The sequence below is a fragment of the Dunckerocampus dactyliophorus genome, chromosome 5 (assembly GCF_027744805.1).
Source record: "Dunckerocampus dactyliophorus isolate RoL2022-P2 chromosome 5, RoL_Ddac_1.1, whole genome shotgun sequence".
Lineage (NCBI taxonomy): Eukaryota > Metazoa > Chordata > Actinopteri > Syngnathiformes > Syngnathidae > Dunckerocampus > Dunckerocampus dactyliophorus.
The window spans coordinates 16,765,312-16,782,041 of record NC_072823.1 but is presented as its reverse complement, the minus strand read 5'-3'; the positions used below and the strand labels follow the sequence as shown (position 1 = coordinate 16,782,041).

Here is a 16,730-nt window from a genome sequence, read left to right as displayed (position 1 = left end):
AGCAGCAGAGGGAGTGTAGACCGGCGGTCTATCCTCCTCTGGTGCTGAAGGTGGCTGCTGTAAAAGCTGTCTTGCCTCACTATATGGTCCTACATACTCGTCATCTTCTTTCCTGTGAAACATTACCTTTGTCTTTTCCTGATCTGCCTCCAACTTTTTTTAATCCTTTCCTCAACATTCTGTTGCTCCTGTCTCACTTTCTCTTGCCTTTCTCTATCTTCTTTCTCCTGTTCTGCTTTTTCGCGTTTTGCTCTTTTTTCGCCCTCTTCCCTTCTTCCCTGCTATTTGCATCCAAACCGCAATATATTGATATCCTTGTCTGTTCATTTCCTTACTTTTGCCTTTAGTATTGTTCCTAATTTTTTGTTGTAAGTCTTGTAACCCTGCGGTGATAATTTGCCATTAAAATCGTACTGTTTTATCCAGTAATAAAGAGGTTTTATCGCATCTGGATCTTGTTTTTCTACAAACGTCCAATCTTTACAGTCTAATTTATCGAGACATTGTTGCTTACTTTTACTTTGGGATTTACCCATTTTGCAAATTTGGTCCCAGTTATTATGGTAACTCCTAGGGAGTTCTAACAACTGGGGATGTTCTTCAGTGAGGTGGTGAATTGGCTTATGTGGTAATCGTCAAGCTTCTACCCCGGTGAGGGCGGACGATTCTTGCCTGTGCTTCCACAAAAGTCACCACGTAAGGTCTCACTGTTTTGGTATGGAGTTTGGGTTCCTAGTGGTTCCTTTACTCCCACACACACTCTCATTCATACACACTTCTAATACGTGATCCTCTTAACGTATTAGGTTAACATGTTAACTACTTTTGCCAGAGGTCTCCCGCAACGACCTTGTATTTGACGCGTGTTCAATTCTTCTGCACGGAGTTAACTGGTCTTAGTTTACCTGATAGAGTCTAGAATTGTCAGGGTTTTACACTTTGGCACACTGGCCCTTTACTCTTTGGCACACTGGCCTTGGCACACTGGCCCACACACACCTTTTTAAACAAAGACTACTCACTCGTCTTTATGTCCCGATGTCCCCGTCATCCATCCGACTCCAGTCCAAGAGGAGAAACCAGTCCCGAAAGGGGTGATAATGCTGTGGCCACAGTCTTACCTGGGTCTCACTCGAGTGCTGGAATCGTCAGGAATATTGGGATCCGGCTCGAAGGACCAAGTTAATGTCAGGTTCAAACACCAAACATTATATCACCAACTGTGAAAGAAGACACAAAGACGTGAGTACAGTTTTACTTGCAAGGAGAGTGATCAGAGACTGCTCAGATACAATCCTCCAACCCACTCTGAGTCAGCCTCTGTCTCGTTGCCCTTTTATTTTGCTTTGGGTATGCCCTAGTTACATGCAGTTTCAACCGCTAAAGGGAGGGAACATTCTTGGCGCTGGTTGAAACTGATTCTTCTACTTACACTATCAACCAGAGACAGGGCGTCCTATCTCCACTCCGCAAAACACATGAGTCACACATCCTGCAACGAAACGTCTGGCCTTGATACTTTACTGCTACACACACACACACATGGTTACTCACTTTATTCAGCACAGCAATTTGGATAATATTTTGCATAAAAGGCTAAATGTATGTACATTTTCCCAACACTCGTGTAAAATATGGAGACAGAACCAGCTTCATACATTTCAAAAAGTCGAGAGAAACAAAAGTTGAGTATGCTGAAGAAAAGAGAAAAAAAAAATCATTTTCTGCATAGGCACTATTTTTTCAGTGTATTTTTTTGGAATTGTCTTTATTTTTGTGAAAAAAAGAAATTGAGCCAAATATTTGCAAAAAGGCAACATAAAACAATGGCCATAAATTACATATATGGCCTTATTTAATTGTTTTTAATTTAAATGTTATTATTTAAATGTACTTACATTTACAAGATTTACTCTACATTTAGTATTTTTTTTTTAAATCATCACTTTGTATTTGTCAGGATATCTCAATCACCACTACAATCCATCTTACCATTGCAAGCAGCATTCAATATTTATATTCAATATAAAATATTCAATAAGCATTTTTAAATATATTTGAAAACCAGCATACAATAGTGTGAAAAAGTCTTATTGTATGACAATTGACATTTTTTACAAGAATCATGTTAACACTGCAGTACAGATACAGTTAGGAAGATTGCACAAAACATGCAATGTGAAGCATGGTCTGACGATCCAATACATTATGGTGAGAGTCTGGATAAAAGGTGCTGATACAGGAATTTGCCATTTCAAGTCAATGTGGCATCAATGACACCGTTATCCACTAAAATTATAGTGGCACTGTCTGTTTAGTCATTATCATCCTTGAGCCAAGAAGTAGCCTGCTAACTAACCATTAATTGGACACAAATATGACGCTGCAATATTGTATTGTCTTTGTATAGCTATTTTTGGTCATTTCCATACAAAGTGGTATAAACATATGTGAAGTACTGTAATTTTTAGGTTATTTGAAAGGAGTGTCTGTTTAAACTTCCGGAAGATATGCATTAATCCTAACCATTTAGTAATTCTAATGTGATCAGTTAATTAGATTAATTAGATTCTCAGTGGAGTGTGTTGATATGGCCCTTACAATCCAACTGCATAAATCCTACATCATAGAATTGTCATACAACACAAAAAGACATCAGCGACTTTCAGAACTTTCATTGAAAAGTTGTGTTTGATAGGACATACAGTATGCTCATAACTGCACCTTAGTAAAATAACATTTCAGGTTACAGGAGTTATGATATTTCATGGTTCGCACTTTCAAGACACTCATGTAATGTTTATGTTTGTGAAAGACGAACAAAATCAAAAGCAAGACTAGAAAGAAAAGCACAAGTGAAACAAACAAACAGTATGGAGGCCTAGTTGTTAATTTGACTGCCTTTTTGCATCAAAACGAGTGAGCTCACACTTGAGAATAACATCGGAGACTCATACTAAATGTAGTTTGCAGGTAGCACAGTGTGGTCACATGCTGGCTTACTAGTCAAGCAATGAAAATAAAATGAGCTGAGAATTTGAGTCTAGACTATTTCTCAATAGCACTGCCATGAATCATTACTCCAAATTTCTTTGTGGGTGCAGAAAAGCATCAGTCACCACCAGGACTGCCAACCATCTCTCGGTAAACGGAATCATCCCGCATTTAGAAACAAAAGTCTGTGTTCCGTATTGAGCTAAAAAGGGATGCAAGTTGTCCCGTATTACCCTGCCAACAAGGTGTCCTTTATTTATTTCTCAGGGAATTGGAAACCATAGTCACCAGGGATACTTGGGCAGACTTACTGTGCTGCCTGGTACGGCTGCTGCTTGAGACTTCATTAACAGATATAGATCTTGAGGCTCAAGGACTCACTTTTGCAGCAAACCCTTTAGCTCAAACCGCGTTAGCCGCCGCATGTCATCTCGCCTGTTGGCTTTTTTCCCCCCCTACTAGATCCCATTGAGCTACACAGACAAACGACTGCTTGTAGTGGCACTTAATTCTTTTTATCTCTGCTGTGCCTTGCTAATATGGATAGTGTAGGCTTCCGACAGGCTGCTGAAAACTGGTGGAATCTGCTGTCATTTGTAACAGTTGCCTCAAGGAGAGACAAATAGGTTTTTAATCCTAATTGTATTCTACTATAGTGTCCTAACTATGGTTTGACCAATTTTCATTATGGGAAAAAGTGCTTTAGTAACAAGACAACAGTGCCAAAAGAACTGATTACAATGATAATAATCTTAATAGGCCTCATTGATTGTTGTTGTTGTTTTTTTTTTTTCATCAGTAAACCAAACAATAACTATATATTTTTATAGCCACAAATTAAATAAATTGTCAGTTGTTGCTCTTTCAGTTCAATCCTCCTCATGTGCTTTGTATTAAGGAGTATTAGGGCACCCTTAAAAGAAAAACAAATATACGGCAGGAATAAAGTCATATGTTAGGTTTATATTTTTGAGAACAAAAGTTGTATATAAAAAAAGTTCTTTTTTAAAACATTATTAATTTTTAAAATAAACATATTAACATATTCAAATTTTGAGTGACTTTGTGAATTCAATATTCTGTCACACCAAAAATCGAATTCGGTATTACTAAATGACATTTGCTCACTCTGCACTGTGTTACAGAAAACACTGTATGATGAACACGTAAACACACACACACACACAAACACTTCAGCAATGCTAATATGATCGTCATGTAGACTGCTCACCGACTACTTGAACAACAATTGAAAAGCAGGCCAATGATCGTTCAGTAATAAGAAGTTAAACATTTTTTGCTGGATATGTCTAAGGATTTTTTTTTTTGACAGTTTGAACAACAGAAGCAAAACACAAAGCAATGGAGGAGAAGATGGCTGCTGTACTACGATATATCAATCATGACTGACTCAACTGCAAGACATATCACTGCATCTGAGAGAAAAGACTGACAATAACCCTTTTTGATGTTACCAGGGAGAACACTAGATACCACAATAACACTTCCACTCCAATGTTCTACCTCTTAACCCTTGACAATAGCACAGGCATCTGTGAAACCAACGGTTGACGGTGCCATGTTTATACCCTGGTGAAAGAAAACCAAAAAAAAATGCAATTGCCAGTGTTCCAGGTGGATCATTATCATGCGCATTAGAGAGTTTAAATAGAGTCTCTTTTCAGGCACTGCAGCCCCTATTGATCATGACAGTGTGAAGTACTGGAAACTGTGGCCTGGGCCAAATGTACTACTAAGATCGGGAAAAAAGTGTAGCTTGGGCCAGATGTACCACTTCTTGTGTACTACTTCTCCACAATTACACATGGGATCGCAGGGGTCTTTTGTTTAAAGTTAATTTTAAAGTTACCGTAAAGCACCGTGTATAAACCGCACTTTTTTCCACTGGTAAGAAGCAAAAAATCGGGGTGCGGTTTATACACGATAACAGGTCTGTGACCAGACGCAGAAATTGACTACAAACCCATTTTAGAATAGCCGTCTGTGGGTTAGACAGTTGCTTTAACTTTAGCGCCCTCTGCTGTACAGTTGCTGAAAACGCTTGTGTATGCAACTAACTTATCTGACGGCTGTCTGTATTTTCACACAGTGAAGCGATGTCTATTTACACTGAAGCTAACCTAAGCTTCCAATGTAAAATACAATACAATGTTGGAGTTTATTCAAATTCACACTGAAGCAATGCAATAAAATAATAGAGAAAAAGAGAAGCAGCGAACGATAAGATATCAAAACATCTCTGAAAATTGCAAATTTCTTTATTTTGATTTATTATTATTATTATTATTATTATTATTATTATTAATCTGTGCTTAGCCATAATATTAAAGATCTAGATGCCGAAGTTCAGATTTCTTCTTTCCTTTTCTTTTTGAAATTGCTTAGTACCTTTACGCATGTTGATTTGAGATGAAAGAGTTGGCAAGCATTTATGAACTAAAAAATGTTTTTTCCCCGCCGTGAGCCTGAAAATGGGGGTGCGGTTAATACACGGGTGCGGTTTATACACGGTGCTTTACGGTATATGTACTCTGGTGAAAAAAAAAAAAAAACTAACATTAAGCTATGCTGTGTTACCCCTAACTGTAACCGTATTAGCCAATCACAGGGCTGAAGAAAGTCATATCCAGAAAAGGCATAGCACCGACATGATGATCCAACTGTATGGGTAGACAGCGGAATTTGTCCGGAATATTACAGTGGAATAAATGAAAACATAGTACAAATTGTACAAGTACTGGTAAGTATGGTTTTCAAGTCTACATGTTAATGCTAAAGACAGTTTTCAGTGGCGTAGGTACAGTTTGCATAGCAGCAGAAGGCCAAAAGTATAAAACAGTCAATATATAAACATATTTTATACCGCCACATATGTCCAGTCACGTATCACATCAGACCACACCTCCCCCATTCACCGTTTTGAACATTTGGTAAATGACCAAAGCAATAACATGTACAACATACACGGATGTAGCGGATGTGAAAAGATTTACGCGAATGCTGCTAAAGCTTTCTCTTAAACACGATGGTTGGTTTTGTTTTTGAAATAACTGTTGTTATGCAACGGAACGCTTTTATTACCGTAATACCCTTGGTCCTCAAATGTACTGGTGCTAACTATTTGAGGTAAATGTGTGGTGTTCAATTATTTGATAGGAGTCACATCAAGTGTGGGTTTTTTTTTTGCACGATAGTGTTTGAAGCATCCATCTACAAACATGGCCGCTCCATCTCCTTGTTGGTCCACCTGTACACACACCCTGCCTGGTGCGCTTAACTAACCAGCCATGTTTCATTCTGACATAACCTGCTCCCATTCAATCTGTACGCCTGACTGTTACATAATTACTGTCCCTGTTTTGCTGAACCAGATGTATAGCGACTGTTATTCAGTCCTATTAATAGAGCCTGGTCCCCTGATAATTTAGTAGGATTTTGTACAAAATGAATGCAAATTAATTAGTACAGAACTTACCAACTCACCATTTTTTGATTGCTTGAAATGACCTCATTTTTAATGGATTCATGTATAATGCATTAAAAAATGTATGCAAAAGGATAAAAGATAAGCGGATGAAAGTTTTTTCAAAATGTTTTTTTTTTTTTTTAATTTTGCACATAATGAATACCTGATTTTATGGAGTGACACAATTTTACATTAAACGTATGCCCTAGACGTAAAACATACCGCTATAAAATTGGCAAAATATTTTTGTTTGATTTTGTACAAAATTAATGCACTGTAATTAGTACACATTTTTAATCACCTTATATAGCTATATTATTTTATGAATTAATTTTATTAACTCAATTTTTTAACCTGAAAACATAACCGCTAGCAAATTATGTCAAAATATATTTTGTACAAAATGAATGGACTGGATTTAGTACAAAATTCATATACTTTTGAATGACCTTATCTTATTAATTTTATTAAAACGTATGCCCCAACCTTAAAATCTAAGTTTTATGAAGTTATGTTAGTATTGTTTACTATAAAATATATTTACTATAAGTAGTACAAAAAGCACCTACTGTATTTTTTTAACTTCAATATGCTTTTTTAAAATTCATTCGTTTTACAAAACAAAATCCCCTAATAATGCAAATAAAATGAACATAAACATAAACACACATATATACATATATAATAAATAAAGATACTGTAATATGAAATAAAGGCAAAATTTATATATTTTTTTAATATCGTATAAAATGAACATATTGTCCAAAACCTACCGATATTTTTGATTACATGAATTTGTCTTATTTTAAATTATTTAATTAAATTTTGAAAATAATTTTAAAAATACCTATGAAATGAAATTTACGTCCAAAAGTACCCAAACTTAATAACTACAAAACATCTAAATTCAAAATTAAGATATGCTTTCCTTTTTTTGAAAAAAAAAAAAAAAAAAATCATGTTAATTAAGAAAAACATCTAAGACCGAAACATGGGTGTAGCTTCTCATAAAGTAATTTGGACTATCGTCAACCCTTTGTGATCAGCAAAAGAACTCCAGCCCGAAGCTGTTGAGTGGAGCCTTGCTGTTCCTGCCAACTCAACATGCTCTATAATTATCACAGGGGTCGGACTTTAATTTCTGCAAATAGCCTCAGCAGGATGAATTTTGTGTGTGTGTGTGTGTGTGTGTGTGTGTGTGTGTGTGTGTCTGTCGGCAACATTTTCTAAATGGTTATCTAGCTGCAGGGTTTGAAGAGCATCTGACAAATGTCTGCAGCATTATGGAATGACTGGACTGTGCTTGTATACTAGTATAGACGGCACAACATATTAAGGTCGTACTGTATGTCTTTGAGTCACCGCATTTGTCACCCAAATGAAGCGTTCAGCTGTCTGATGCCATGACACGTTGATAGTAACAATAAATCTACTTGTCATGGTTCGGACAACATTTCACTTGCACTGATGAAACGCTCATTAATTTGTTGATTGAGCAATGCTACCTTACATAGTGGATCCTGCAAATGTACGTAAGGGAAAGAAACCCACAAACTGCAGAACTGTGGGATACATATATTTTTTAAACTCTTTTTTTAAGAAGAACTAAGTGGAGGCATCAAAGACCAACAGCCTATCTGACCTGCATAGAGCCCCACTGTGGGGTATAATGCAGCATTGTACACCAGCTACTTAAAGACCCATTCATGCAGACACCGAGTAAATGCATAGGAGAGCGTAAAATGGGGGAGGTTTGGGGGTAGATTTACAATCCTGTCCCCGCTCTTTACTGTTAAACAATTACACACAAAAGACATCAGATGAAAGTGTTTCTGTTTCAAGAAATACAAATGAAAAGGTTTTATTTTTCATAGCCTCTTTTTTGTCTCTCCATAAAAATAGTGTTCCTTGAAAATAAACTGGTAAAACAAAGTCAATGTAGTCCATGGAAAAGCCCCGGGTATCAGACAGACATTCATTGTGTTTAACTTCAATCCTTTTTCCCTCCCAAAAAAAAGCAGAATGGTCCGCAAAGCCCTGTATCACTGCACCACATGTCAGTTCCGCTGAAAAATTAGCATCAGAATGAGCCCTTGCAGAGACAAGTCAGGCAACTGCTGTAATGCATTACTAAATTAGCCCTAAACACTACACAAGCCATTAAGAAGCAAAACCTAAAAGGGGGAAAGAAACAACACAAAAATGCAACCAATGACAAACAAAGTACAGTATTTGCAACAACTGCTATTAGTCTGCATGTTTGTTTGATGTGCCATAAGTACATAGAATTAAAATGTTGAGATAAAACAACTGTCAGAGCGTGACATCAGCAAACACAGGGTGAACCTTAGCTGCAGAAATGCACTGCAGTCAAAAAGCATTTGAACAGCACATGTTCTATCTGTGCCATCGCACTGCTATGCTTACACAAATGTCGAAATCTATTCATTTTACTTTTGTGTCTTTTTGCGTTTTCCTTTGTGGGTTAATACCATTTTATTGCATATCACATTTGGCACAGTAAAAAAAATGGAGCTTTCAATGCGGGGCTGTATATAAAGATCCATATTTTACTGCATCCTAAATATGGTCCAGAACAAACTATATGCCTCCTTTTCTGCATGAACCACCCTCAAACACTAAAGCAATCTTTCAACAGAGGTTACCAGTTATTAGAAAATAGTCTCAAATTTCTTTCTTCTCTAATAAAATCTGCATGTCTTGCCGCTGCCTGGTCATCTCATATATAGATATATATTTGTATTTTTTAAAGTGATATATTATGTATAGGCATGTACAAGAAACATGAAGTGTCTCTTATTTGCACTTCTGTACAAAAGACCATTTTTTTTTTCTTTGTGCATTCTACGACATGGACAAGAGGTGGGAGAGAGTCAGTGATAAATCCTTGTGGAACATGATTCAGATTTGGGTCTCTTGAACCTTCTCTTTTCCATGAGTAGTCTTAATCATATAAGGATCCGCTATGGTGCTGATGTGGCTGTGATGCTGTCTGGTTGAACGATGAAGAGTGTTGTTCTGGGTCCAGTGGGCACCGTAGGCCCCTTGGCGAGACACGTAGCCAGGCTTAAAGGTGTTGCTGTTGTGTTCCACTAAGGTTGGCAATACCAATCCCGTCTCCTCTGAGCCGCTAGATCCAGAAGTGGGTGGCACCGGAGGAACCTCCTCCTCCATCTGTATGATCTCTATGGTCCTGGCCGCGGCCACTGTGCTCCTCTGTTGATGCCGCTTGCGCAATTTATAGAACGCTATCAACATGGCCGCTGCTAACAAGGTCACAGCGACAAAACAGCCAATGATGATTTTGGTGGTTTTCATGACCTCATCCAGGCTTGCAGCAGGCCCACTGGGGATTCTGGCAGTAGGTATTGACACCTGCCTTGGCGTTTGTGTGCTTTGGAACAGCACAGTAGGCGTGGAGATGAAGACGGGCTTAAAGACTGAAGGCGAGGCCGGGACAGTAGGCTTGGGTTTTGGGGTTTCTTCAACTGTTGGCTCGAGAACCTCCACCGTTACAGTGGTAAAATAGGACAGATTTGATGTGTTGAGTTCGGCATTGCTGACATTTAAGTAGGCCGAGGCATTGGAATTTCCTGCCATGTTGCTCACCATGCAAGTGTAGACACCTGTGTCTGACGGCAGAACATTGGAGAAGTTTAGAGTGCCGTCGTTAAGGACAGAAATCCGCGGGTGAACCGATCCATGTGTCAGAACAGTCCCACCCGGGAGAAGCCATCTAACAGAGCTCATAGCAGCAGTACGACACTTCAGTTCTGCCACCCTTGCTGCTGAGATGTTCAGATCTCTTGGCGCGTCCAGGATGAATGGTGCCGAGCACTGAAACGTCGTCTGGTCTACTTCCACCAGGTATCGTCCCCTCATGTGGCTCGGGGTGTGGCAGCGTCCACAGCAGGTTGAATTAGTGGGAATGTATTCTCTGAGCCACCAAGACAGCCATACTACGTCACAGTCACATTTCCAAGGGTTGTGGTGCAGATGTAGCTCCACTAAATACTGCAGTGGTGTGAAGAGGTTATGGGGGAGCGATGACAGATTGTTATGAGCCAAGTTCAACTCCACCAAAGCTGTGATGTCATCAAATGCATTCCTCTCAATTGTGGTGATGGCGGAGTTCATAATCCATAATTTGCGTAAATTTTTGAGCCCGTGGAAGGCCACAGGTTTCAGTTCAGGGAAAACATTCTCTGATATTTCAAGCTCCTCCAGTCCCATAAGTGGTGACAGATTGGGGAACTCCCTCAGGTTGCACATCCCCAAGTTGAGGTACTTGAGGTTTTGAAGGCCTTCGAATGCCCCGTCAGAGATGTACTCCAACTTTCTGAGCTCTCCAAGATCAAGCCTCATTAGCGAGGGGACGCGATTGAAGGCATATGACGGGATGCTCTCGATGGGATTATTTCTCAACCACAATTCTCTTAGCTTTGACAAGTATTCAAAAGCTCCACTGGGTATCACCGTCAGCCTGTTGTCAAACAGCTCCAGGGTGTTGAGGCTGGTCAAGCCATTGAAGGCCCCCACTTCAATCTGCCTGATAACATTCCTGCCCAACTGCAGTACCTCCAAGTGATGCAGGTGTCTGAAAGTGTCAGCCTGTATGGTCTCTATGCTGTTTTCCATCAGGTTAAGGTACCTGGTGTTGGCTGGGATCTTTGGAGGCACCCGGACCAGGCCTCGCCGAGTGCAGACCACCTTGCTGAGCTGGTTGGTGCAGGAGCACACACCCGGACAGTTCTGTGGGTTGGCTGAACCTAGTGCTGGGCTGCTGGACTGGCACATACTGAGGGCAGGTACCATGAGGGAGAGCACGGCAAGCAGGGCTGTGTTCCAGGTAGGCTGCACACTAACCTGGCCCAAAGGACTCATGATGTGGAGGGCACATTATTCTGCATGGTGGGGGGAGACGGCATACACCAGAGGACGGATCACCCTAGCCTGGCTGGAGCAACTCAAGGCTCCCGAGTTCCATCGACAATGCAGGAAGATGCTGCATCAAAATAAAATGCGCCAGAAGCAGAAATAAGAGAGAGAGGGGCAAGGAGAGGCGAGATTAAGAAAAGAGATGAAGCAGGAAAACAGCTTCAATAAGAACAATATAGACTTACCTCATTAGTTTGAAAATTGTCTCATTGATTTATGTAGTCCATCTATGGGTCACGGCGGCATGAATTAGTTTTCTTGCAAGTGAGAGTGACCCTTGATTGGCTGAGGGTACAAAATGGCTCCTGGTTGGAAGGACTGAGCACTCACAGGCGCAGGTAAGGCCAGCGAGGCTTACCAAGTGCTTAAACCTCTTCTGCCCTGGCTAACCCTACCAGGCCAAAGTCTCTCAAAGGTGAAATTGATCCATGATGTACTTCACCTTGTTAGAGGAAAACTGCCAAAAAAAATCCTGGTCCAACTGTCTCCTGATACATGCTGGTTGCCTTGTTTGGTGGCGAGACCTCCCTCAGTGTGACTTTGCCAAGGACTGCTCGGCTGGTGATTAGCCCCGTTGTGACAGACTGAGAGACAGAAAAAAGGCTAAAGAACTCCAGGCACAATCAAGCCCCCTCTCTCTTCCTCTTCTCCCCTTCCTTTGAGCTCCTCTTGCTTCCTCCCAGCGTCGGGGCTGGCCCTGGTCAGAGCAGCTGCAGGCTGCCGTGTGCACAGTTAGCAGTAATCCGTCTATTCCTCCTGAGGGAGGGGGGCAGTGGTGGTGGTGGGAGAGATGGTGGTGCGGGGAGTAGGGGGGGGGGTCGGTTGTAGAATAAGGGATGCGCTGCACTGCTGGAGCTTCGCGGAAGTGTGAGAGAGAGCGTGCTTGTCCTCAAGAGCAAAAAAGAGAGCGAGAATGGATGTGAGACAAAGTCAGCTCCATATCCATAAACAGGGATCGAGGCTCGCTGGTCCTCCTTTTAGGTCGTCTCCCATGGTGTTCTTCTTCATGCTTACTTGATAGTTTTCTCCACCACAGCTGGCTGAGGTAGTAAGTTGTGTCAATTGGCCATGTGTGCGGCTGGCTGGCTGGCTGGCTGGCTGGCTCGTGGACTGCTGCAGTAGCCCGACTAGAACACTGAGAGAGAGAGAGAGAACTAGTGACAGATCAAGAGCAAGGGGAAGATAGAGTGCGCAAAGGAGAGAATATGGGAGGGAGATGGAGAGGAGGAGGAGGCGGCATGCAGGCGCTCAAACAGGCAGCCCACCGTCACACATAAGCGGGCGGCAGCAGCAGCATCCTAATCCCAGTCTTCTCTTCTTGTTTATGCTCCAATCTCTCTCTTTTTTCCCCTCCTCGTCCTCCCCAATGTGTGTTGCAGGCAACTAAGACGCTTGCTCTGCCCCCTCCCTTTGTCCTTCAGTGGGAACGTGAATGTACTGCTGACGCACTCCTCTCAGCTGCTCAAGCCCGCCTTAGAGCAGTGCATTGGTTTGATGCAGTCTTCCTGTGTATTAACACATTCAAACACCCCCCTCCTTCTGGAATGACCCTCCTTTGTCCCCACCTTATTCCCACTCCCAAATACTTTTCTTTTCTTCTCCTTTTTACCTGTGGTCAGGTCCTCCTAGTCTTCTCTTATCACATCCAAACTGGGGTAAAAATTCCCAAGTCTCAATCTCGGATTTTGCACTCAGGGTCTGCATGAGTGCACCAATGTTTTCCCCATTCTTACCTCTTGCAGGGCACATTTTTAACCACCCAGTGTATGTCTGTGTATGTACAGTATATGTGTGTGCGTTAGGTCGGGGGGGCGGGGGGTCTGTGACATCATGAGAGGACCAAAATGCTGACTCGGCTGCTCTGGCTCTGCTGGGCAGTCTTCTCTTCAGGGAGGAGGAAGATGAAAGCGCACTGTTATCTCTTCCAAAGATGAGAGAGACACGGTGAGTGAAAGGGGACGGACAGAGAGAGAGTTGCGGCTGAAGAAGAGGACATATGTCCATGTCCTTGGTGAAAGGGGTGAAAAGAGTACACTATAAAGTGCATTATGAATTAAGAGGGCTCATGTGTACATACAATAAGGTACAATGATGGTGCCAGGCATCATTTGAATACAGAAGAAGGAGCCTCCGGTTAATGATCATATTCACACACGTTCATCCATTTTTTTTGCTGCTGGGAATATAGCTATACACCACAGCTCGTCATGATTATAAATGTAACCCAGTCACTTCCAGTTTTAATTACTATATGATTGATAGGAATGATATAAATATAGTGTGTTAGTCTGAGATTTATGCCTTCTCTCTGCACTGGACCATGAAGAGTTTAAGGTGGTATCAGAGCCAATTTATCACAGTCCACAGTTGACGATAGAAAAAAGCAACAATTTACTGTATGCAATTAATAATTTATATATATATATATATATGTGTATATATTAGGGATGTCCGATAATATCGGCCTATTGATATTGTCGGCCCGATATTGGCATAAAAATGTAATATCGGTCAATATTGGTATCGTTTGTTTTCTCTATAATGAAAGCCGATATAGCTCTTTAATTGCCAAGTCGCAAAACATTGACAAATTTGCTGCCTCGTGTAGTTGATACTTTACACCAGGAGATGGCGGACATCTCTAACTTCTAATCTGAGCAACATTTGTGGGCGTTTCTATGCAAAGTTTAGGAGTTTATAGACTTTGAGCCCCACGTGCCTGCAGCTGCCGCAGCACCAAGTCCGCTGACCATAAAGTCCACACGCAGCACATACTTGAGTACAGTAAAGAACTTGAGACGATGCTTTGATGATGCGCTGGGTTGTCAAAACACTGCTAATGGCGAGGAGCGTAGCGAGAATGTAAAAAAAATGCGAAAATAGCGGCAGGCAGACACGGCAGGCTAGATTCCTCGGCCACTTTGCCATGCCCAGTCGCAAGTATTTCTCAGATGTCAATGTTATTTACAGCCACGTTGAGAAGCTAATTGCTAATGTTGTATCCATTAGCTCTACAATATGTGTTTAGATAGATGGCACAATCTGGAGTTCAACTACAATTTTAAAGGAAAGGAAAATTGTAGTTTGAGTTCAAACAATCATGCATGATGTCAGCACATTTTCTGACACTGTTATCTAAATAAGTGTGTTTTATATTTGGCCTTTTTGTGACGCTACTACAAAAGGTGATGGCAGAGATAAAATCTGTGATGATAACCCAAGAAGCAGAAAAGCTTTCCAACTGTATTGAAGTAAAGGGTCCTGCTGCCCTGCACAATATAAGCATTGCAATTAATGAGTTACATAAACACATTAATTCAATGTTGATTAACAAAAATATGCATTTCCACATTTCACAGAATACAGCCACAATATGCAAGTATTTCATAATTAATCAATAGAAAAATTAAAAACATTATTACAATAATATGTCATTAATAATTAAGATAGGAGAAGACTGACTTTATTTGTCCCACATTGGGGAAATTCAACAGTTGCAGTATAAAAGGTACATATATTATAAACAGGACAAAAATAAGCATGGGTTACACAGGTAGACTTGTAGAAACACACAGCAATCTACAACCATCAACAATAAAAAAATGTTTGCATTATTTTTGAAGCACATTTTTGTGTTGCCGTTGTTTAAAATAGTGAGCGTACTGTATATGCTGCTGCTGTATGCACCGTATTACTATTTAATGAGCTGATAATATCCAAACCTTGTTGTAGGGTTCATACTAAGGGTAACGGTGTACGTACAGCTTTGGATGTTTTACGTTTCCAAATCAGGCAAGGTGACCAAAGATGATAAAACACAGCATTTACTAGTAAATAAATAAATAAATAAATCCCTTTTTACAAGCAAAAATGAGACTAAGCCTTTGAATTCAATAACAATACCAACCGCCCTTTGCGGCCTGACATTATTCATGGGAATTACGATTATGTGAGCAACAAAGGGAATTCAATATTTGTTTTACGAATCAAAGAGTAACTTGAAGGGTGAAAAACAAAAAAAGATGATTGGTAGATGAAAAACCTGTTTAAATAACAGTGTCATTAGAGGTAACGTATGCAGAATTTAAAATTGGTTTTTTTTCGAAGAGGATGGATTGACAGCAGGGGGCTCGCTGGGGGTGATGCGAGGCAAGGAGAGATAACTGTTAGTTAAGGTGGTGCAGGCAGGTTTGGCCACATAATTGATGGCCATGGTTGTAGCTGATGTGTTAATGCTATTACGGGGGCATGAGCATGAAAAGGTCACTTAACTCACAGAATATATTACTTTTTCCTCCTGCTGTGTTTTATGGCTGGTTTCCTCACTCCTGTTTACTTCAGTGTTCTTTCCCCGCTCTTTTTTTGTTATCAGTCATGTATCCATAGTTGAACTGTTGGAGAGAGATTATCAGACACAGCTGGAGTCCATTTCCTCCTTTGGATGTGTGAAATGGGATCAGGGGAAGAGTTATGGCACTCTGGAAATTGATATAGTGAGTATTAAATCAGTTTTATGGAATTACTTTGTAGTCTGACATAGCATTATGTGTGAGGGTGTGTCAATTCTGCAAGATTAATAATTCTAACAGATTTGCTGCGTATTTCAAAATGCCATTACAGCAAGTTTTGTGGGTTAGCGCTCTAACAAATTTTCTGTGTGGCTTCAATTAATTGGTAAATGACAGTAGTGAACTTCATTCTTGACAAATTTCTCCATGGACCACCGGATTTCCTGAGCGTTGGTGCAAAAAGCAAATATGTTTCATGGTGTTAATAGCAGCTGTGCCCCTTCAGGAAAAATTCCATTCCAAGCTCCATTTGAGCCGTACTAAGTCACCCTCTGCAACGTCACAAAGGTCACAGAATATTTGAAATCGTAGTTGGTTTCCAAGATAAAAAAGTTCAACATAATGCTGGAACTGAACCGATGAAAGAAGAGAATAACTAAAAAGAAAACCTAATAACCAAGAGCAAAAGTATGATAGAGTTTTCGAACCACATTGAAAACACATTTATTAGAAAGAAAGTTATGGTGTGTGGGAATAACAGTAAAAAAATTCTCTGACTCTCTTGGGGTGAGTGTCGTTTGGCACCACCTGATGTTTGTTTACATAGAGCATGAGAGCCCATCTTTTTCATACTTTCATACTAGGGAAGTGTTAGATATGATACAGTCTAATAGCTCAGTGCATGGTCAGTCTAACAACTTCTCATAGAGGCCTTCAGGACACACACTCACCCTCCATGATACACACACGCACACGCACACACAGCACAATCAGAGTTGCGC

The 16,730-nt window shown here is 40.5% G+C and overlaps 1 protein-coding gene across 1 annotated transcript; it reads right to left on the bottom strand.

The window, feature by feature from the left end:
- Window positions 1-1,247: 1,247 nt before the first annotated feature.
- Window positions 1,248-12,790, bottom strand: lrrc4.2 (leucine rich repeat containing 4.2). Its single transcript, XM_054776727.1, has 2 exons — window positions 11,626-12,790; window positions 1,248-11,507 (listed from the first exon to the last, which is right to left on the bottom strand). Exon 2 carries the CDS (start codon window positions 11,384-11,386, stop codon window positions 9,404-9,406), a length of 1,983 nt encoding a protein of 660 aa, XP_054632702.1. The 5' UTR covers window positions 11,387-11,507; window positions 11,626-12,790; the 3' UTR covers window positions 1,248-9,403.
- Between the last annotated feature and the right edge of the window lie 3,940 nt (window positions 12,791-16,730).